This window comes from Cotesia glomerata, linkage group LG1 (assembly GCF_020080835.1).
Source record: "Cotesia glomerata isolate CgM1 linkage group LG1, MPM_Cglom_v2.3, whole genome shotgun sequence".
Taxonomy (NCBI): domain Eukaryota; kingdom Metazoa; phylum Arthropoda; class Insecta; order Hymenoptera; family Braconidae; genus Cotesia; species Cotesia glomerata.
In genome coordinates, this window is record NC_058158.1 from 37,406,955 (window position 1) to 37,429,947 (window position 22,993).

At 26.0% G+C, this 22,993-nt stretch overlaps 2 protein-coding genes across 6 annotated transcripts; both read right to left on the bottom strand.

Moving 5' to 3' along the window:
* Positions 1-3,600: 3,600 nt before the first annotated feature.
* On the bottom strand, positions 3,601-18,850 carry LOC123267585 (putative uncharacterized protein DDB_G0277255). 4 transcript variants are annotated; one of them, XM_044732308.1, is made up of 6 exons: positions 18,741-18,850; positions 7,567-8,383; positions 5,889-6,252; positions 5,637-5,822; positions 4,908-5,544; positions 3,601-4,773 (listed from the first exon to the last, which is right to left on the bottom strand). In XM_044732308.1, the coding sequence occupies exons 2-6, from the start codon at positions 7,853-7,855 to the stop codon at positions 3,964-3,966; spliced, it is 2,286 nt and encodes a 761-aa protein (XP_044588243.1). In that variant the 5' UTR covers positions 7,856-8,383; positions 18,741-18,850; the 3' UTR covers positions 3,601-3,963. The 4 variants fall into 4 exon arrangements, with proteins under 4 accessions (XP_044588243.1, XP_044588260.1, XP_044588251.1 ...); XM_044732325.1 differs by lacking the exon at positions 18,741-18,850 and adding an exon at positions 18,021-18,103; XM_044732316.1 differs by lacking the exon at positions 18,741-18,850 and adding an exon at positions 13,680-13,778.
* A 1,493-nt stretch (positions 18,851-20,343) lies between these two features.
* On the bottom strand, positions 20,344-22,615 carry LOC123267633 (UDP-glucose 4-epimerase-like). Of its 2 annotated transcripts, XM_044732363.1 has the most exons (7): positions 22,487-22,615; positions 22,201-22,385; positions 21,720-21,876; positions 21,533-21,651; positions 20,965-21,436; positions 20,587-20,871; positions 20,344-20,473 (listed from the first exon to the last, which is right to left on the bottom strand). In XM_044732363.1, the coding sequence occupies exons 3-7, from the start codon at positions 21,844-21,846 to the stop codon at positions 20,418-20,420; spliced, it is 1,059 nt and encodes a 352-aa protein (XP_044588298.1). In that variant the 5' UTR covers positions 21,847-21,876; positions 22,201-22,385; positions 22,487-22,615; the 3' UTR covers positions 20,344-20,417. The 2 variants fall into 2 exon arrangements, with proteins under 2 accessions (XP_044588298.1, XP_044588307.1); XM_044732372.1 differs by lacking the exon at positions 22,487-22,615 and having other exon boundaries at positions 21,720-21,858; positions 22,201-22,439.
* Positions 22,616-22,993: the final 378 nt, after the last annotated feature.

Sequence of the window (22,993 nt, forward strand, 5' to 3'; positions counted from 1 at the left end):
TACAGATGAAAGAGTTATGAATGTTGAGTGTTTGTGTATTGGTAGCATAGTTCCCGAAGAAAGTCTTTCACTTTGGTGTAGTGTGCAAGCCAGGGGAACAGAGCGAATAGAGCGAACAGAGCATAAGGCAAACCACAAACCAGTTGTGATCGCGTGAATATCCATGGATAGGAGGAGAAAAAGACTAAGGAAGTAGAGGTGGTAGTGATACTGATGGTGATGGTGGAGGATGTAATCAAGTTCAGGAGAAAAGAGTAAAGCGGACCAAGCAAGCAAACAACCAAGCCATGGTACCAGGCACCGATCTGTTCTACTTACATGGCACACTTACAGCAAACACTTTGTATCGATTAAGGATCCTAAAGAACAGACTCAGTCTATTCTATCACACTATCCCCAACATGATCATCATTGATGATGCTGTTGCTGTTGCTATCTCTGCCAGCCCTCTTCTATACTGACATTCATAATAAAATTTTTAACTTTTCATTTATATTTTACGAATTATTTTCTTTAAATATCCTGTTTTTTTTTAATAAAATATAATCAATAATTAATGTTAGGTAAAAATGTTTATATTAGATTGGTATTGAACCCTTTAAATTATTATAATAACTGAATAACTATTAAAATAACTATGTAATGTATATGATTGTTCTAAAAGTCCATCTATAGTTATTAAAGATTAAGATCAAGTTTGTTACATATAGCATATACAGGTGTAACTATCTAACAAACTCTATTGCATTTTTCTAATAGATAAATAAATATTTTTCAATCAAGGGAATTTCAGTATTGTGTCAACAAACTTGATAAATCAAATTAAATATTTATATATATATATTTTTTTTTTTTTTTAATCCGTGTATTGAACTATTATCGAGTTCGATTTCTCTTATTGCCAACAATAAAATTATTCACGGTGTACGTGATTATATTGAAAATTAAAACTACTTTACAAACATTTTAATTTCTATTTGAATCACGTAATATAGATATAAACATTTTATTAAATTGCGTACACTTGTACTGAACAGGTACTTTTTAAGGTAAAGCCCTTTACCCGGAAGTATTGTCATTATTATTATTCTTTTTACTATTTTGAATTATTTGGACACTAAATGTGTATAATATCCTTGTATATTTATATATATACATTTTTTCTTTCAAATTAATTTGGATGTATTTGTTAGTGTATGTGTGTAGGTTGTAGGACCTTGTTTCGTGACCTACATGTTGTATCAAGGCCGTTATACTCATGATGACGATGGGGTGATGATAATATTATTGATATTTAAATTATTAAAAAAAAAAATTATATTAACTATATTTTAAAGTTTTTACTATGCTGCATCTTATTCATTATCTTAATTCTAATTCTAAAAAAGTTTGGAAAATCCAAAAGTGCACGCCTCATAACGCTCAATCATTTTTTAAGAAAAAAATTAATTGTGTAATTGATTAAATAAAAAAAATTATAATTAAGTAATTTCTTACAGAGTATTTTTTATTTTTTTTTTAAATATCGGCGCCCTTTTTTCTTGTCATATGCGCACGCAGTCTAAAAAAATCTAGCTTGATCAAGTGGCGCCATAGTTTTCACGTGACAAATAAGAAAAGTTCGTTTGGCTTTGTACGGTTGTATCCGTGAATTTTAATAAAAATTCAATTTAAAAAAAAATACATAAGCTAGGCCACTGATATGAAATACGGACCCAGTTCATCGAATTCTTAAACTAATAAAAAAGGTCCGGTCTTGAAATATCAATTTGTTCGGGAGTAATCGTTGGTACATCCAAAATGGGGTGACATCCGGACGTCCACGTAAAATTTTTTTCAAAACGTTTTTTTTTTCAAAATAGCAACATGAAATGATTTTAGAAAGTAAAAGATGGTTTAATTTAAGTGTTTTTCGGTGTACATCGACTTATATTATTGAATTAGTGTAATATGGTTGTGATAGAGGCATTTAAAGATCACAAAATTGCTTGATCTTGACGAGTCGAGTATAAAGCACAACCTCACGCGCTTCGCGCTATGAGGCGTGCAATTAAAGTTTAAAAATTTTTAATTTTTGGATAGACAAGAAATAAATAATATTAATAATTATTATTGGAGATGATGTTCTCTGGATTTTAAATTTTGTATAAAAGATACGACAATACCATTGATATATATCATATAGTATATTTTATAAGTGTAGTATCAATAAAACAAAATGTTAAACTGTATATTTTGTAGTGAGTAGCGCGAGTAGATATGAAGCACATAAATATAGATATATAACGTAGGCGTATTTAGTATTTAATTTTAAGTTGACATCCTACCTTGATCTTGACTTGTTCTCGTTGTTCTCGTCCTCGTTACTCTTGGCCTTGATATTTTATGATATTATACCATAGGTAGATATTTCTGTTGGATTTACTTGTACATACACATCATCTTCATCTTCCTGTGTATTAAATTGCTTCATTACATACACTTGACTTTTATCAATTTTATCACAGATACTCGTTGCAAAATTCCACATTTTTCTTTAATATGATAATTAAAATTTTTCTCACAAAACATACGAAAACCTAAATTGACTTTTCTAAATTTATTTCAGCGTTAAACTTTTTTCTTGGTACTTATATGCTAATTAGTATACATAAATGAAATTCATATTTATTTTCATTAATTAAAGTTTAATTTATATATTTGATGATTGATAAATCAACTATAAATTTTTTAATTTCTACTGATCCTTTAACCGAAAAATTATAATTTAATTTGATAGAGCGCCATCTATTGCTCAGAATAAATACTTTTTCACTGTTTTACCACGCCAGTAGATGACACCGTTTAAATTTTTAAATTAGAACCATTAGAACTGGACGTTTCACTAAATTTGAATTCATAAATAAATGAATTATTTTTAGAATTATCTTTATTTATTATTTCTACATAAGGATTTTTTTTGTTATAAAATTCTAAAAAATTATCAAATGTTTCTCAGTTTCAACAAAATTTAAATAATATTATTTATGATCTAAAGTTATAATGAAAAGTAGTAAAATTTCTAAAAATGTTTATTAAAGTATATAGAAATAGAAAAATATCACGATTGATTATTTAATAATTGATATTTATTTTTACTTTTGACTTTTTGATTTAAAATAGTACAAACATATATATTTTATAGAAAAATAATAATTGGTAAAAATAAAATTATGAAATTCATTATTATTATTATTACATTTATCATGATAACAATAATAATAATTATGTATCAGTTGATACATTTTTAAAATTTTTTATCTACATTTAGAAAAAAAAAATTTAATTTTAAAACAATAAAAATAGTCACTATTATTTAAATAATAATACTAATATATAAATGACACATTAAAAATGTGTAATATTTTTTTTTTTTTTTAGTAAATGTATATTACTATTATTTTTAGCTGTATGCAAAGAGAGCTTATTACTTATTATTATTATTATTATTATTATTATTATTATTATTATTATTACATGATATTTTTTCTTAATAAATTGAATGTTAAAATTGAAATAAATTTCATAATGAATATACTAACAATAAATTTAACAAATTTTTATAACAAACAACAATTTTGTTCCATTTTAATAGCTTATTTAATTTTTATACTTTTTTTTTATTATATTGCTGATACTCAATGAGTATTCTTTTGTTATTTTCTTTCTCTACAGAGATCAAATATCTTGTGATACACATAACACGTATATAGTATATAGCTATCATAGTAATAATAACAATTATTATTTTATTATTAAAATATTTTTTTTTTTTCTTTTTTTTCTTTTTTTGACAATTCCACCAGTACGCAGTGATTTTAATGGACTAGTTAACAAAACAGAAAATTATTTAAATAATAAAAAAAAAGAAAATGCTTATAAAAAAAATATTGATAAACAAAAAAAAAATGAATTATTTAAACTTTAAACTTTAACTCCTTGTTTAGCGAGTAATTGCTTTCGTTGATCAAGACTGGGAGATGATTCGTTGTCATAATTTATCGGTGTTTTAATTCCATCAAATGATTTGGTATGTCTAAATGTATTCAATGCTTTAAGACAATTATTTTTTGATAAATCAATAGATTTAGAATTTTTAAGTGATGCGTTTGCTAGTTTTTTAATAGTTTCAGATATTGGACAAGTTATATAATCAACTATTTCCCTATTACCATTATTATCTTTGTGTTTTAAAATAGAGTCTTGAATAATTTTATTACAATTATTTATCATTTTATTAGTGATATTTTCATCTGATCGAGTATTATCATTTAATAATAATTGTGATGGTTCATCTTGATTAGATGATAAATAATAATTTTTATCTGATTGAATATTATTTTTTTTTGATAAATCATTGTTACTATCAATAAATTTATCTGATGAAGAATCGTTATTTATATCTAAAAGAGCCTTTGGTGGTGCTTCAACATATCCACTTTCATCACTATCAGCTTCTTCTTCGTCTAAAGAATCAAGAGTAATAAAAGATGTTTTTTTTTTAACAGTTGTTGTTATTTTTTTAAATAATTTATCTGTTTTATCATTATCATCATCATCATCAACAACAGCAACATTAGCAGCAGGATTAGTTGAATATAATTCGTCTGGTGGTGTTGTTGGCGGTATGATTGTTTCTGGTGAAGCTGCTTTCACTTCTATCCTCCTTCCGGTTTTAGTATTTTCCAATCCACCAGCAGAACTTTCTCCACCATGGGGTCTGTAGTCGACGACCTGAATATAATCCCAACAACACATATTACTAAATGTCAGCGTAAATATTTTTAAATAAAAATATTTTAATAGATAAAAATTTGTTTTTTAAACTAACACTATATCTATTATTTAATTAAATATGGATAATATACCTCATTAAATACTTGGTTATCTTCAAATTCAAATACCGGATTAGAAGACTGATTAATTGTTTTGCTTTTTTTATTATCTTCTGGCATTAAATCATCATCGTCTCCAACAATAATCGATGAGTAAACTTTTCTGTTACCAATAGTTCTTCCACAGTTAATAAACCTTTTATTTCCTACTGAGCAACCGATTAAACTAGAGGACGATAAGGAAGAACACGGAGAAGAAGTTGAACAACAATTAGAAGAAGAAGAAGAAGATGATGATGATGTTGATGATGATGATGAGCATAATGATGATGAACAAAATTCATTGTCTGATTTAACATCGTTATTGGAAGGTGCTGATGATTGTATTATATCTTCAGGATCAGAATCGGTAAATAATACTCTTCTTCTATTAAAAATTCTAGAAATCCCAGATCGTGATTCGGGGTCAACAATCCCATTATTGGGATCATCAATACCAAGAGCTCTCTCTTCGCTGTTTGACGTACTTGCTGTTTCACATCCGCTTGATATACTTGCATTTTCGTCCAAATATTCGCTTGAGGCGCCGGCACGATTCAAAGCATCAACCAGTCGTGCCAATCGCCAACCATCCTGGTCTTCCCAACAACGTGCTACATTCTCCAATGACCTACAGAAACATTATTATTATTATTATTATTTAAAAAAAATCCCTTTACTTTAAATAATATATATAGATGTATATAAGAAGAATAAAAATACCTCAATTCTTCAAGTAATCGCTTCTGCTCAATTTCTTCAGCAACCGAGTCTTCTTCGATGGCTGATAATTTTGGAGCGCTTTTAGATCTTTCAAGAGGCGGCCTGTAGTTTTGTCCACCTGTACTCAGTAATATTTTTCTACGTGGAAGTGAGGGATTTTCATAAACTGAATTTGCCAACGAGAGCCTTAAAATTAAATAAATAAAATCAAATAAATAAATCAATGATAATGAAAATTTTGTTAAAAATTACCTGGCATTTTGTCGTGAAACTTTGTCTCGACGAAATTCAATTAATGCTTGATGTAGTCGTGTGTTTAATATCGATGCAAGTCTTTTTGCGGTGGATTCTTTGGAGCAGAGGACTGCATGACATCTCAATTCAGGCCTGAGTCGTCGCCCTTCGTGCTTATAAATCCATACAAAGAGCCTGGGGTGTGATACAGGAGCGGCACAATAAGTAACGCGATGGGCCCAATATTCGGTTAATCCATGATCCTTAGTAGTCGCCGTCAAACCACCATTTGTAACTGTTAGTCTCATCGTAACGTCTGGCCTGTTGCTACTGACGTAATTACGCCACAATGTTGAAATAGGCTTTTCAACGCAGCCCTCACCTAATTTTAAACAAAATAAAACAATCTATCAATGGTTTTAATTTTTAATTGTCATTTAATAATCAACTTTCCATCATCAGTACATTGCTCTCTATAATAATAATAATAATAATATTTATCTTGTTTATTTATTTTACTACTCTGTTGTACAGTACACTGATCCATTTAAATACACTTATTATTTATACAATCACCGCCTCTTAAATATTTTCTCTATTTATTATTGAGGCATTATTAATAAATAAAAACTACTTTACGGGAAATTATATAGAGTATAGGAAAGAAAAAAATAATAAAATCGTTGAATGTTTTGAGATATCGAGAAAAATCGGAAGTATACGGATTATTATATTTTATTTTCACCTGGATAGTCAGTAGACCGGATACACCGACACAGACAAGAGAGAAAGGTTCACTCAACCGACACTATGCTAAAATATCTTACTTTTATTAATAATTTTTCGTTAATAATAATATAATAATAGAAATAAAAAATGGAGTTTTTAGAGTTTTTAAAAGCTCTAACGATAATTATATATCAATTTTTTTCGTTTTATCGATAAGATAATAATCTCATAATTGATAAAACCCTTGCCGTAAACCGGATATAATTAAACTATATTTTATCTTCTTTTCAAAACAACAATTAAGAGTACGTAACTACAAGATAATATTTTTAAAAAAAATTGAAAAGTAAAAAAAAACAGTTTATAATTAAATTGCGCGTAAAACACTAGTTATAACTAATTAATCACAACAATAGCTGTCATATATTTTTCTAGTTATTAATCTTAAAATTATAAATGATAGGCATGAATGATAAATGATAACAAATAATTAATTAATTAATTGTACTTCCGCTTTGATGACCTTGAGAATTTAATAATTTTATAAAGAAAAAATAAATAAATAAATAAAAAGCAATGCTTTAGTTTACTTGCTATATAATATTATTGATAAACTGATAAAATAATTATATAAAATATCTGTAAGCTAATGGTGATATATAATAATAATTATAATAAATATTACAGACGTTATGATCGACAACAATGAAAAACTAACTCGATAAGATTTAATTACTTATTGTTATTGTTATATAATGAGGTAATATAATTATTTTATTATATCTGAAAAAATATTTCAACATTGCGGTTAATGGGATTGATTCCGTGATGTACTGATATTATTTGCTACATATTTTATTATCAAATTATCACGTTTATAATACAAATTTCAAGCTTTAAATAAAAAAATGATGATGTAAATATAGATAAATAGATAATAAAGAATAAAAAGTAACAATAAACTAACCTTTGGCCCATCCAGTGAGAACATTGCCAAGATAAGCGACCTTGTAACAAGGATCGTATTCAGTGATCGAGGCATTGCCTCTGTGTCTTTTCCATATTCTTCCCAATCCTCGTTTCAAGGACCTTAAAGTTCGCTGACCAAGCTCTTTCCCTCCAGCTCCAGATGTAGACGAAGAGACCAATAATTCAATTTCTGTTGTTATTTTTGTATTATTTTGACAGTCAATAATCGGTTTTACACAACCCTTTTTGTCACTGACAGAATCATCAGCAGCAACTATATCACCCATTGTCTTACTTTTTGTTTTTATTTATTTTTTTAAAAATTCAATTCAACCTTCAGTCTTTAATTCTCTCTAATTTTTTTATTTTTTTATCATCAATATTATTGTAACCTTTATTTATTTATCGTCAGCCCTTAATAATATTATATATCATATATCCACTATATATATCCACATATATACTCGTTGTATTTTTTTCCATCTTATTATCTTATTGCATGTGAGGCTATTATTTTTTTTTTTTATTTTATACTATCAATATCATCATTTGGCGACATTCATTATAATTTATTATCAAGTGACTAAATACTTATTTTTTTTTTTTAATTTTTAATTCAAGATCAATAAACTTTTTTAAATAGTAATGCATATATCCATGAGTGTTACAATTTATATAATTTTATATTACTAATAGTTTTATCAGCAAGTTATTTACAAAATTGGTTCAATGAGTCGTAGTTTTTTTTTTTTTTTTTTTTATATATAGAGCCGGTACATGCAGGTAATCAATTCAGATAAGGCACTAAATGTAATCTGAAACAAATAAAAAAATATCAATTAATATATATATTATTATTTATTATATTGAATAATTAAAATAATTTATTGAATAGCAATCACTATAACGATAAACGTTAAAATCGTTAAAAACGTTAGAAAAATGGTTTCGTTTCTCCCACCGGAACAGAACCAAAGTTATTTATCGCGTTTAACGCGGTATCCGTTGAATTCTTTATATTTTATATTTATATATTTATTCCTTTTTGAACTTATCAACACAATGTTTATAAAAAATTTTATCTATAATACATATAGTAAATCATTTTTTTTTTTTTTTTCTACCTGATTATCCTTAAAACATTTAAATAATTGTCAAAAACATAACTAACGTATATCTACTACTACGTGGAATGTTTTTCAATTATATATACATATATAAGTATTTGTCCTTGTTAAATGACGTTCACTTGTTATTTTAAAAAATTTTATTTTTCCTACTTGTTGAAAAGTGACACAAAGTGATATGCTACGTGATGGGAATTTTATTGTTATATTTACAATTCATAAATTTAAGAAAAAACAAGAAAAATAAGGATAATAAAGGAAAAAATGAAAAATAATCCACTGGTGTTTTTCCGCTCGATCACTTGACAAACTTGACAATGGTAGTTGCAGTATACATAATAATGACAGCAAGTGATGAACTGATTGAATGATGAAGAGAAAAAAGAAAAAAAAAAAGTAACCGTTAACCCACTGACACCAAAGAGAGTCATACAACCAAAGGAATCTAGATTAAAATTTATAACAAATAATAAATAATAAATATCTGCTTTTGTATTTATATTGATACTATAAATTTAAATTGCTTGATGGTGTACGAGCCCGCTCTAATCTTAAACAAATAAAGAATCGGGGTCCATTTTTTCGATTGGTCGCGAAAATGTCGATACTCAGCTAAAGTGATATATATATATATATATATATATATATATAGCGTATTTACAGTTAAGTTGGAAGAAATAAAAAAATTGATATTATATTAATGATTTAAGTAATATAAAGAACTCTGCCAGAGTATTCAGCGTTAACGATCAAGTTCAAGGTTGATGTTGTTTTCTTTTTCTTAATCTATTATTATATCTATTATTGTATAACACATTAGTGGAATAATAAACTGCTAATTTATTTTTTTAATCCGTGTAAATAATTTAGATAATACATATATAACATAAAATAAAAGTTTTATTAATAAGTAAATAATGTTAATTGAATGGAGTAATATTAGTGTAATTTTTGACGTCTAAAAATACCTATAGAGTAATAATAAACATATTGTTAATGGTATACAGCGTCGTAACAATGATTATTTCAATTAAATTTTATATATAATAATAATAATAATTTAATTACAGTGACAGGAATATTGAAGTATAGATGATTTAGCCAGTTTATGTCACGACGTTCTGTATGATGAAGAAAGAAAAATTTTTAAATATGAAAAACCAGTGTAAGCTGGATCATCATCATCATCATCATTATTATCATTATTATCATTATCATTATAATTGCATTGAACGAATTTAATTACGGCTTTATTATTTACTTTTCTTAACATGTGGCTTGCACGATTCGTCAATCGAATACAAAACCGTTTATTTGAAGGACAACTTGTTGTCATTGGGTGGCTAACATATATTATATAGTGCCGATTTAATGTGATATATTCAACTCCTCTTTGTGATTGTCAAAATACATGATTTATTTTTTAATAGGCATATAAAAAAGTATAAATATAATTTTAAGATAAATAATTTAAATAATCAGGACTATAATATACACCTATATTTAACTATATAACATTAGCGTACTAAATAGTACGTTTATTTTCTTTAAATTAAATGTATATACTCCCTTTATTGTACATAATTATACTATTGATATATAAGATAAGACAATGAATATCAATATCTTGTATCCTTTTTGAGTCTTTTATATTAGATTCATGCTTTCACCTACTGGAATGATTCCAATAAAATTTAATTAGAATATAACAATATAAAATGAAAATACAAATTACTAGACATAATACAGTTATCTATCCTATATAATATTTATCTTTCACTATATAATCATTGCTTTCTTTGATATAAGTATTAAAAAAAGAAACAACATCCAATATTTAACGATCGTACTTAATATTAAATCTAGTCTAAGTCGCACTATTGCATATAAGTTATAAGTAGTAACTGAATACTGTAATATACTGATGCATACACGACAACTTGCAATCCGCAAAATCCGCAACGTTATATTTATCCCATATTGTATGCAAAATTATACATTATGCTCATAGATACTATTGGAAATCTCGGACAGATACTTTCCGGTAATTCTTATCAATCATCGCATACATTATTATAATTTTCTTTTTTAATGTTACGCGCAACTTTTATTGAATTAAAGTCAAATTTACTAAAAACTAACCATTTAGTAATTTATTATAAAATAGTATATTACACACCTAGGGAAGTAAAGTGAGAAATGTCTCAGATCACATGTAATTGTCAGCCGAGGCGAAGCCGAGGTTGACAAACATGTGATCTGAGGCTTTCTTATTTACTTCCCGTGGAGTGTATACTATTTTTTTGTCCGACGAAGGCGGAAAGCGGCAACTTAGTTTAGCGCAGCGGGACGAAAGTTGCCACTTTCCGCCCGGAGGGCAAAAAAAAATATATATGTTGTAATAATAATTTTTTTGCCCTCCGGGCGGAAAGTGGCAACTTTCGTCCCGCTGCGCTAAACAAAGTTGCCGCTTTCCGCCTTCGTCGAGCAAAAAAATAGTATACACTCCACGGGAAGTAAATAAGAAAGCCTCAGATCACATGTTTGTCAACCTCGGCTTCGCCTCGGCCGACAATTACATGTGATCTGAGACATTTCTTACTTTACTTCCCTAGGTGTGTAATATACTATTCTGCCCTCCAGGCGGAAAGTGGCAACTTTCGGCCCGCTGCGCTAAACGAAATTACCGCTTTCCGCCTCTGTCGGACAGAAAAATAGTATACAAACCTATGGCAGGAAAATAATAAATATCTCAGATCACATATATGTCGACCTCGGCTTCGCCTCGGGCAACATATATGTGTTCTGAGACATTTCTCATTTTCTTGCCACAGGTGTGTAATATACTATTGATGCCTTAATAAGAAAGCGTTCGGCGAAAGTTTAAACAAGTCAATGGCCTACGTGTGAGCTAGCTCTCAACTGGTACTTTTTATTATATTGAAGATACTCTTATACCTATATACTGCTGGTATTCTCAACGCTCTTAACTCTCTTAACGTTCTCAACGTTATTAATCCTCAACGCCGGTGGTTTTGTTTTTATTTCCCTATCTATCCTTATTTATTATTATTATTATTATTATTATTATTATTATATTTTTTAACGCCTAGTGCACTCAGTACACCCGAAATTACTTTGATTGGTCTTCCAAGGTGGTATGTCTATGATATAAATTATAAATTTGTATTTTCATTAAAATAATTATTATATCCTCCATTCCTTTTACTTAAAAATCAATAACATTTAGAATTTAATTCCATTTGACCGGTAGTACATTACTAATGACAATGAGTGAAATACATAAGTAGAAGCAACAGTCTACCAACTAACTAACTAGGAATGTGTGTGACAAAAATCCTAATTATCGTTTCCTGTCAGGTGCGTAATCACCATCAGCATATACTACTAATAAAACTAAATGCTCAGTATATATTATATGTATATGCCTTATAGCAATATAACTTGAATGATGTTGCTTCAGTCTGTTGCTGCTGAGAAACTATGATAATTACAACAACTATATATATATACTCTCAAATTGTCGTTCGTCACACAAGTAAGAATTATATATATGTACAACGGGAGGACATTTTCCTGTAAGTTGCATTTCTCTCTTATGTATGTATTTATGCCCGGAAATCCGTATACATGTATATATATATACTGTCAACAACTTTCTTCTTTATTAATGTAATACACAGAGAGAATACTTGTCGTATTACATATTACATTATATTTTTATTTTATCAATCGCTTATCTATGTTACAATTAAACAGTAGATTTAAAAAGAAAAAAGAAAACAATTTAGATTAATTTAAATACATACGTGCATTTATTACTAATGCAATAGTACGAATAATATATTTATAATGATAATAATAACAATTATTGAAAATTGAATTTATAATGATCTTACTATTATACCACAAAATCCACAAATCACTAAATAAAAAAAAAAAAAAAAAACCAGAGAGAATGTAATGTTAATGGAATCAACATTAAACTATGGTATGTAATATAATAGTAAATTTGAGAAAATATAATAACAAAATTCCAGTGGTACTTCCCGCGTGTAGTAGTCACACAGAACTTTGACAGTTAAATGTTTTTCATCGTCTCTTTGTGATGATGATACTTTAACATCAGTAATACTTTATTCACCATTTACCACTCAAATGGTGATATCAGATCTAACATTTTTTAATTTTAATTATTTATAAATAATTATAAGATAATTTGAATATCTCCTGATTAATTTTTATAATTAAATCATTCCATCATCTTGACGAGTTTTAAAGTAATAACTAGTAATAATAATGAAGCTCGCGCAAGCCGAGCCTGTTAGTCATAGTTGAATCACGTTTCGGTGGTATCAAATTCAATGTTATTAGGTTATTACCAACACAAAAACGACACTTTTTATTCATAATATCGATTAATTTTCTAATAATAATGGTAAAAACAAAATAAAAATACAATACAACATGTATATAAATACAGTAAAAAAATTATTTAATGCATATTTATTATGCTTACGATGATGATGATACTAATAAAAGCAATAGGAAGAAATTAAAAATGTATTTTATTTACGATCATTCAAGGTAACAGAAGGCTGGTGTCATGACCTTGCAGTACAGGTTCTCGGGTACATCCAAGCTTATACATCCGACAACGTAAAGACTCCTCATTTATATAGGGTCACATTGACCCTGTATATTATTTATACATTAATTTGTATAAATAAAAAGCAGACACTTTAACGTAAAATACACATTTATTTTATAAATTAAAAACCACTGATAAATTTTTCAGGTAAAATTTTAAAAAACGTTAAAAATTCGTTCAATTATAAACTGTTGCAATATTATCACTAAAAATTATAACATTAACTAATCATTTAATTCGTAAAATATATCATTTACAGTAGAGTAATTGCATTTATAAATAAATATACAAAATAATTATTGGAATACATACTAGTTAATATATAACATGAGAACCGACTAGTGTCGCGTCCGTTTACCAACTGGATTGGATTGTCTGCAGTCTGGTGATGTCGACTACCATCGACTACTGTTCAAGTTTAATGCAACCTGGTATACTAAATATATATATATAATGCTAATGCTACGAATGGAAGGTGCGCACACTTACTCAATTACATATATATAGATACATACATACAATGTGGTAGTACTTATCGCGAAATGCATACACACCAAGCGCAATTTGCAAACCGCGATTTTATACCAAAAATTAAAAAACTAAACAATCAAAATTATTAATACACTTGGCATCATTATATCGCATTTTATCACAAATCTTACATACATACATATATCGTAATTAACATATTAATTTATGAAAAAAAGGATTATCATTAAATCCTACATAATTTTAACAAAATAATTATTTTTATATTGGAATTATAAATTATTTAATTTAGTTTAATAATATAAAACATAATAGTCGTCCACCACTTTCTATTACTAATAAATATATATACAAATTGTAATATGTAATGACAACATAAATAATTCAACACTCACTCATTCACTCTATTTACTGACACCCGCGTAAGTTTATTACTTTGTATGATACAAGTATTATCTTACATAAATCAACTTTCGATTGGAAATTATTTTATCGAGACGAATTGGCGTTATTGTTTAAATTTTATAATAAATAAATAAATAAATAAATAAGATATTTACTTATATGTACAACGATTATGTATTATATTTTGTCGTAGTATAATTAATATTTAAAAAAAAAAAAAAAAAGTCAATAAATCAAATGTTGCGTGACGATTTACTGGTTGCCGTATTATTCAAATAAAAAATTTTATGGTAGTTTTTATAAACTTTTAAGCACTTTAGAGTTTTACGTGTATGTAATTGTTAAGAAAATTCGAGAAAACGATATAATCAATATTATATACAATTAAATTATAGTCAATAGCGATAATTAAATTACATACTGTGTTTAATTTTTATAATAATTATCAATGGTGATTTTTTGTATACTTTGAATTACCAATCAGCTCAGATGAATTGGAAAAGAATATAATAATAATAATAATAATTCGGTGGCCGAAAAAAGTCTCACTGAGTAAAGAATATAACATCTTTGCTTAATCTTAAATTAAAATAAAGATTTTTAATTGTTAGATATATTCACCCAAGGATGGTATGAGTGCTCATACCGACAATAATGTGGTGAAAATAAATAATAAGTAAAAATTAAAATTTAAAGAATTTAATAAATAAAAATTTAATGTAAAATTTAAAAATTAGTATAACATTAATTTGGATCGGGGATAATGGCTTTGACATATAGAACTCTTTATTTAGTAAAAACACCGATCTTCGGAAAAAATAGTAAATAATAATAATAATAATAGTAATGATAACAAATGATACATTATATATAAGCATTATATCGGTTAAATGTATATATGTATAGCAATATATCTAATATATCATTTTTCATTATGTTAACAATATCCCAATGACAATCGACATTATAAAATTTATTAAAAAATAATGTGTCATTTTCAAAAGGCAAATAAGACGTGTACTTAAAAACTGAAAAAACGGAAAAACGTATTATGTTCTAATATATAATATATTAATGAAAAGACATACTGAGCTTTTACACTTTTTCTTTACCAAGAATACTCAATAATTTTTCAATTTATCTGTACATGTTTTATTCCGATTAATCATCATAAATCCTGATCAAATCTATCTGATTAATTATCTAAAAAACTTTATTTGATATCAAAATTATATATAGAAATATATTTATTTATCTTATCTTCTGAATTATTTCTTGCAAAAATGAAAACTAAAATTTTTGCTATGACTCATATATATTGAATAAATAAAAATAATAATAATAATAATAATAATAATATTTATTTGATGATTTTTGATATATATAAAATATAGCTTTCTAGCGGTGTTAGTATTATTATTATTATTATCATCATCTTTTGACTAATTATTTTTTAGTTATCCATCAGTTTTTTACTATTTTTCGTTAACAACATTATCCGTAAGGTCGTTTAGTTTTTTTTCGAGGAAACAAGAATCAACTATTAATCATAAGAATAATTTACTTGTTTACCTGTATATATAGTTGGCTATAATATAACAAAAACTCTTATGTTAATTTATTACTTATTTTCATTATCATTTTGATAGATTTTACTATTTACATATAGATATAAATACGGTTATTATTTTATTCTTTAGGGTGGAATTTTTCACAGCACTATTATCTTCGCAAAGTTAATATAAAAAATAGTATAAGAGAGTAATATAAAAAATTGTTATCGAATTATCACAAAATACTATTAAGTTTATGATTATTATTATTATTATTTTTTTTTTAAACTATAACTTTCTTACAATATTTTTTGTCAGAAAGTTCTAAAGTGAGCGGACGTCATTGGAATATATTAAAATATAAAAATATGATGATTATAATAAATTGTTTTTTCCATTCCCATTCGAAAAACTAAAATCCATGTTTACTGCAATCTATTATTAGCTTTAGTTTATTTATTTATTTATTTTCGTTTTTTTAACAAGAATTTTATATAAATGTTGTCTAAAATGTGAAAATGGAAATTATAAATTTAAATAAACCAGTGTGATATATATATATATATGTATTGAATATAATAAAAAGAATTAACAACAAATCAATGTGGTATCATTTTTTTAAATAATTTTATTTTGGTATTCGCGATTGGTGTATGCAAAAACTTTGATAAAATTGTTTTTTTTTTTTGAGTTACCCGAATATTTATTTACATTCGAATAAATTTAGAACCTTATTCCTTTTATCCATTAAATAAACCTGTTTTTATTTTATCTAAAAGATCCGGTTGAAGAATTTGCAATAACAACCTATCTATATTTTAATAGTCTGTAGTTTTTAGGGTAACGTTATTTTATTATTTTATTTTAAATCTTTTTCGGCAACTATTTTATTTTTTCAACATTAATCTTGAATAAAATATTGTGCACCATTAAATCGATGAAAAAAGTATTTTAAAATTCCCTGCTGCATAATAACTACGACAACAAAAAATATTTTACATTAATTATCTATTCAATCTAATCAACAAAGGCAAGTTTTTATTTTCGAATCAACAACTAAACTTTTTCTAAAAATCAAATCGTATAATGATTATAGAAGAAAATATATAGAAGAAATAAAAAAAAGAAAAATTCACAATCTTAAAATCTCTGAACGAAAAAAATATACATCTACACATATAATTTATTAAACTTTGTTACGTACAATGATAATTCAGATATTATTAATTTTTGTTATTATTATTGTCATTATCATGATTATCAGGTCAATAAACAATGATAAATCAATAGTAGATATAAATGCAAAGTTAAAAATAAATTTAAACTTGGCATTTATTGAAAGGATTAAACATTTTTTATTGTAAAAAAAAAACCATTTCTTTAGTATGTAAATTAAAAAATAAAATGAGGAAGTAATTGTCGCTAAACTTGAGCTCTGTTATACATACATGATGTCAATTAATAATTATGAAGGTCAATTGAACAGATTTAGCAAGATCATGCACGGCTGCTTGCGCTGCAATAAGTAGTATAGGATATAAAAAATATTTATTTATTAATTATCAATATTATTTAATGGTTTGTCTTTATTGACTATTATGGAATTTAAAATCGTTTAGAGGAGATCCGTTAACTGATTTTAGCATTATACGGTATGAAAAAAAAAAAAAAAAAAAAAAAAAAGTTATTCTTAGATTATAAAAATATAGTTATAAACAAAAGAATTTGTGATGTAAATACAGTGAATAGAAGAAAAAAAAAGAATTCACTGTTACAAGGGAAAAATAACTGTTGCGTGAAAAAAACCGTCATGAGAAAACTCACGCTCAGGCTCGCAGGTTTCCTTAAGAAATAATAATAATAAGATGTAATAAATTTATTATAAGTGTATTATAAACAGGAAATCTCGTCATCACAGCTAGTCTACTAGCATCGTCTACCGCGTTCCAGAAATGAACCACCGCCTGCCATTACCATTACTATTACCATTACCACTACTCGCCACCACAAAATGCAACAATTTGCAACAATTTGCAACAATCCCACCATCCAACATCAACCATCTACCAACCGATACCAGTATAAGTAGTATAGATAGTATAGATAGTATCAGAACTATCAGAACTATCAGAACCACCAAGAAAAGCCACTGCCACACATAATACCATTTCAAATTTTATCTCTAAATATATACATACATACATACATGTACACATTCTTCAGTAAGAACGTCGCTGCGATCGTTCTTCAGTTAAACTTCTTCCAGGATTACATATATACATCAACACAATTCTTCATACAATTAAGAATTAAAATAAAACATAAATACCTTTGATATACACATATAAGTATATATTATAAAAAATAATTCAATAGTATATGAGAAATTTACACCTGTTCTATTGACACAAGAAGAATACCTACATTAGTATTATAAAAAAATTCATAATACTATATACATTCAAACAACAGATACGAAAACAATATATCTATGTGTGTTTAATGTTGTTAAATTTTTAATTTAATACTCTGATATTTAACAATAACTTTTAAGAAAAAAACTAATAAAATTTATTTATGTTAAATGAGCGTGAGTTTGAGAAAAGGATAAATAGAATCAATATGGCAGGTGCGCGCGACCTCAAAGGTTCAACACACTTGTTCCTTATTTTCTCTACACAATAATATAATACTATATTACCGATTATATTTTAACTAAATAATAAAAAATAGTATTTTACAATTAATGGTTATTACAAATGACTAGAGTTGTTAAAATAGTGTAACAAAAAATTATCCTCCCCTAAAATATAAATAATATTTGTTGTTGTTTTATCACGTATACATCCATGATTATTTTGTAACAGGTAGTTTAATTAGCGATAAATATACATAAAAAAGAATGCTTATTTTTTAATTTACTCACCGGATTAAATTCACTATCAAATATAAAATATTTCGTGTTATCAATTGAAAGGCATCCTTTATAATTTAATAATTGTTACCATTGTGCAACAATTACAAACTTTTTAAAAAATAGTGTAAAATAATTCAATGATTATTTAAATATATTATACATTTATCTAGTTGATTTTCTTTAGATGCTTTTACACATATTTTAATTATAGTTATTTACTTTTTTCACTTAATTGTAACAACACTTTTTGTAATAATAAAGGAAAAAACAAACAATCGATTCACAATTAACATTAAATAAACTATTTCATTATAAAGTCAAAAAAGTTTATGACGATGACGCGTAACGTCGCGAAGGAACAGAATAGAAATAATACAACAGTCTTATTGCTAGCAAGGTTCGCCACAGCAACATAACTGGACACCGGTTAGGTAGGGGAACTTGACTGTTGACTGAACGAACGAACGAACGAACGAACAACCAACAACGCCACAACCAAAGAATGTTTTATTACATATATAATACATACAACATACTTACTAATATATCCATATAAATGATAATAATAGTAAAAGAGTGTAGGTGTCAAATTAATTTTACCTGTACTCTACTGTTCTCTACTGTTCCCTTATCCATTCTCTATGGCCCAGCTGTATTCAATCAACGGTCAATTTTTAATCTATTTTATATACATTTACTATTGGTAATTGTTTCTTTTTAAATTGTCAACTATTCTCAATTATACATTAAATAATACATGATGAAACACATACATAAAATAATATTTTCTCCAGTATACTGTTAACGTATATCTTTATTACAAAAAAAAAAAAAAAAAATAATAATAATTTAGAGATATACAATGAGAATTTATAGGCATTGTAAGTTGCATAAACAAAAGATTTTCCTACTGCATAATAATATTATTACTTGTTATATTGGAATAACGGAGTCCTGAAACAGCTTTAAAGATAACTATCGTTAATTCTATCGTAAAAATTTTAAATCGTCCTTCATAATAACGGTTCGTTCTGTTGACATACATCTATAAGTGCCAACACATACATTTATTAAAATTTAATTGGTATATTACGTTTTATGAATGCCAAGTTTATGAGTGCTAATTAAATTATCTAAAAATAGTTTTGATAAACGAAAATAATCCAAACTCGATATTGGTATACCATTTATTTTTATTATTTATTATAAACCTTTTTATTTTTTTTTTCTTCCTCTTTTCCAGATAAAGTTATTTTAAAAATTTTAAATATCTTTATTAAATAAAAAGTTTAATAGTAAATATAAATTTTAAAAAATATCCATACATTTTAAAGACAACTTTTGCGTGGTATATCATAGAATCGATTAAATAATTCACTGTCAATATGCAACTAAGAGATTATTACATAATTATTTTTGTAATTGAGGTCAACAGTATACTAGGTTTATGTGTTTAAAAGTTATTCACATCAACAAGATCTCAACTTATAGACTCAAGTATTGAAAATAAAAAAAGAAAAAAAGGAGAAAGATAAAGAGATAAAATAAATAAATTTTATAATTTTTATTATCAACTATTACTATTTTAAATAAGTATTTTTTGGTTCTTTAGTTGGTAATGATTTTTATTAATAATATTTATCCCTCATTTGGCTACTTACATTATGTTGATAATTAAATTAATAATCAGAGTGATTTAAATCCATTAGGATTTTTTTTTTGCCAGTTCCACGTGTCAGCGCCTGATTTATTACCAAATTACCAAGAAAAAAAAAGAAAAAATAAATAATAATATTGAACTGACTAAGGATTTTATGTGTATATATAAAAATTACAACAAAGGTGTTGCACTTACACATGTCATCAATATTCTTTGTAGCAATCCAGTCAAATTCTTTTTTTGCCAATGAAGCATCTGCATAACTTGATGATACATCTCCGGGTCGTCTTTCAACAATTTTATAATTAAGTTTTTTATCAGAAGCTTTTTCAAATGCCTTTATCATTTCTAATACAGAAAAACCTCTCCCAGTGCCTAAATTAATTGGCTTGAAACCCTTAACATCTCGTGAGCTTTGATAAATAATAGCTTTTACATGGCCAACAGCCAAGTCCATTATGTGTATATAATCTCTAACACCTGTATGCAATAATAATAATAATAATAATAATAATAATAATAGTAAATATATTATTCAGATATACTTGTATCAATTTTTATTGTTTTAAATACCTGTACCATCGGGTGTGTCATAATCATCACCGTAAACATACAATATATCTCTTTTACCAACAGCCACTTGAGCTATGAATGGCATTAAATTGTTTGGAATACCATTTGGATCTTCTCCTATTTCACCAGACGGATGTGCGCCAACAGGATTAAAATACCTTAACGATATAACTGACCAGGATTTGTCACTTGCACACAAATCCTTTAAAATTTCTTCAACGATAAACTTTGTATTCCCATAGGGATTAGTACAGTTACCAGTTTTCATTTCTTCAGTAAGAGGTAACTTTTCTGGTATCCCATAAACAGTTGCACTACTTGAATATATCAAGTTTTTGACATTATTATCTTTCATTACTTGCAACAAATTTAATGTACCTCCAACATTTGTTTTGTAATATTCCAAAGGTTTTTGGCACGATTCACCTACTGCTTTTAAAGCAGCAAAATGAATAACACATTGAAATTTATACTGTAACATTTATAATAAATTTATTTATCGAACAAACATATTATATTTAATACATAGTTAATGTATTAGCTATTTAATTAGCTATTTAAAATTTACCTTTTTAAATAATTTTTCTATACTGTTTATATCTGTAATATCACATTTCTCAAATATTACTGATTTACTGGCGAGTTTTTCTACACGTAAAAGACATTCTGGTTTACTGGCATTCGGATCTATAAATAATAAATATATAAAATTAATTAATAAAATATATTATTGTATAAAATTATAAAATTATTACCTTTATGGGCATTGCCAAGATTGTCAATGACCACCACCGGAAAATCTTGTTTAATTAGTTCTAATACCGTGTGAGAACCAATATAACCAGCACCCCCAGTCACCAACACGTTCCATTTATTTTCCATTATTTACTATTACTATTATTATTAAATATTCTAAAATTTATATTACAACATTTATTAATAATTAATAATATAATATTTAAAGCTTTTTGTTATATTTTATATTATATTATTATCAATTAAAATTTAATAATAATTATTATTAAGGTATATAAAATTAGTTATTATCTATATTCTAATTATCTACTATAATTAATTACAACAAGTGTTATATAGTTATAATTAATTTTCAACAGTGAATAAAAAAAAAAAAAAAAAAAAAAAAAAACTATACTGATAAAAAATAAAACGTTAATTTGTTTAATTGAGAGTAAATAATTAAAAAAAAAATATATATATATATATACAACTACTAACCTTACTTAAAAGTCGAAAGTTATATTCTTCACAATAGAACTAAATTACAATATACAAAATTTATCAAATAGATTGTAGTTTATCAGTGTTATCACAGACGACGTGGAGAAGTTTGACATTTTTTTAACGACTTGGCAATTACTTTTATCATATGACACATCGACACGATCCACGTGACTAATCAGCTAATCATCAATATATAGTCAAAGTCAAATGAAGGATTTAACAAATATATATATATATATATATGTATTTGTTCATAAATTCATCATTTTAAATTACATACGTATATAACTATCGTGCTGCTGACCATACGTTATTTTATTAATTAAATTAATAATAGTTAACTATGCACGTAGTATATATTGACATAATGATAGTAAAAATATGTGGTTCCTGTGGTATTTGTTTTTTTTATTAATTGTTTATTAGTCTCCATTAATGTATTACAATTATTTATAATTATTGATATTATAGTAAATAACCGATTTGAATTTGTAATTAATCTGATAAACAATAAATGTTAATGTTATCAACATATTATTATTGTAATTATAATAAATAATGTCGATATATACTTGTAAGCACCACATCAAAGAATAATAAAATAAATTAAAGACAAGAGGAGGTTATATTCATTTTTATAAACATATATATACTCTCTACTATAAGTATGTATATCGACTGTAAAGTAAATATATAAAATAATTTAACAAGTAACGACATCTATACTATAAAATCTATAATAAATATAAATACCTGTAGTAGCTGACTGCCAACTACACCACCGAAC

Excerpts from the sequence above, each read along its gene's own strand:
- LOC123267633 (XM_044732363.1), bottom strand. The coding sequence starts at position 21,846 with ATGGAAAATAAATGGAACGTGTTGGTGACTGGGGGTGCTGGTTATATT. Across the intron at positions 21,652-21,719 it reads TCTTGGCAATGCCCATAAAG|ATCCGAATGCCAGTAAACCA; the intron begins GTAATAATTTTA and ends TATTATTTATAG. Across the intron at positions 21,437-21,532 it reads TAGAAAAATTATTTAAAAAG|TATAAATTTCAATGTGTTAT; the intron begins GTAAATTTTAAA and ends TAAATGTTACAG.
- LOC123267585 (XM_044732308.1), bottom strand. The coding sequence starts at position 7,855 with ATGGGTGATATAGTTGCTGCTGATGATTCTGTCAGTGACAAAAAGGGT. Across the intron at positions 5,823-5,888 it reads GTTTCACGACAAAATGCCAG|GCTCTCGTTGGCAAATTCAG; the intron begins GTAATTTTTAAC and ends TTTAATTTTAAG. Across the intron at positions 4,774-4,907 it reads ATAACCAAGTATTTAATGAG|GTCGTCGACTACAGACCCCA; the intron begins GTATATTATCCA and ends GATTATATTCAG.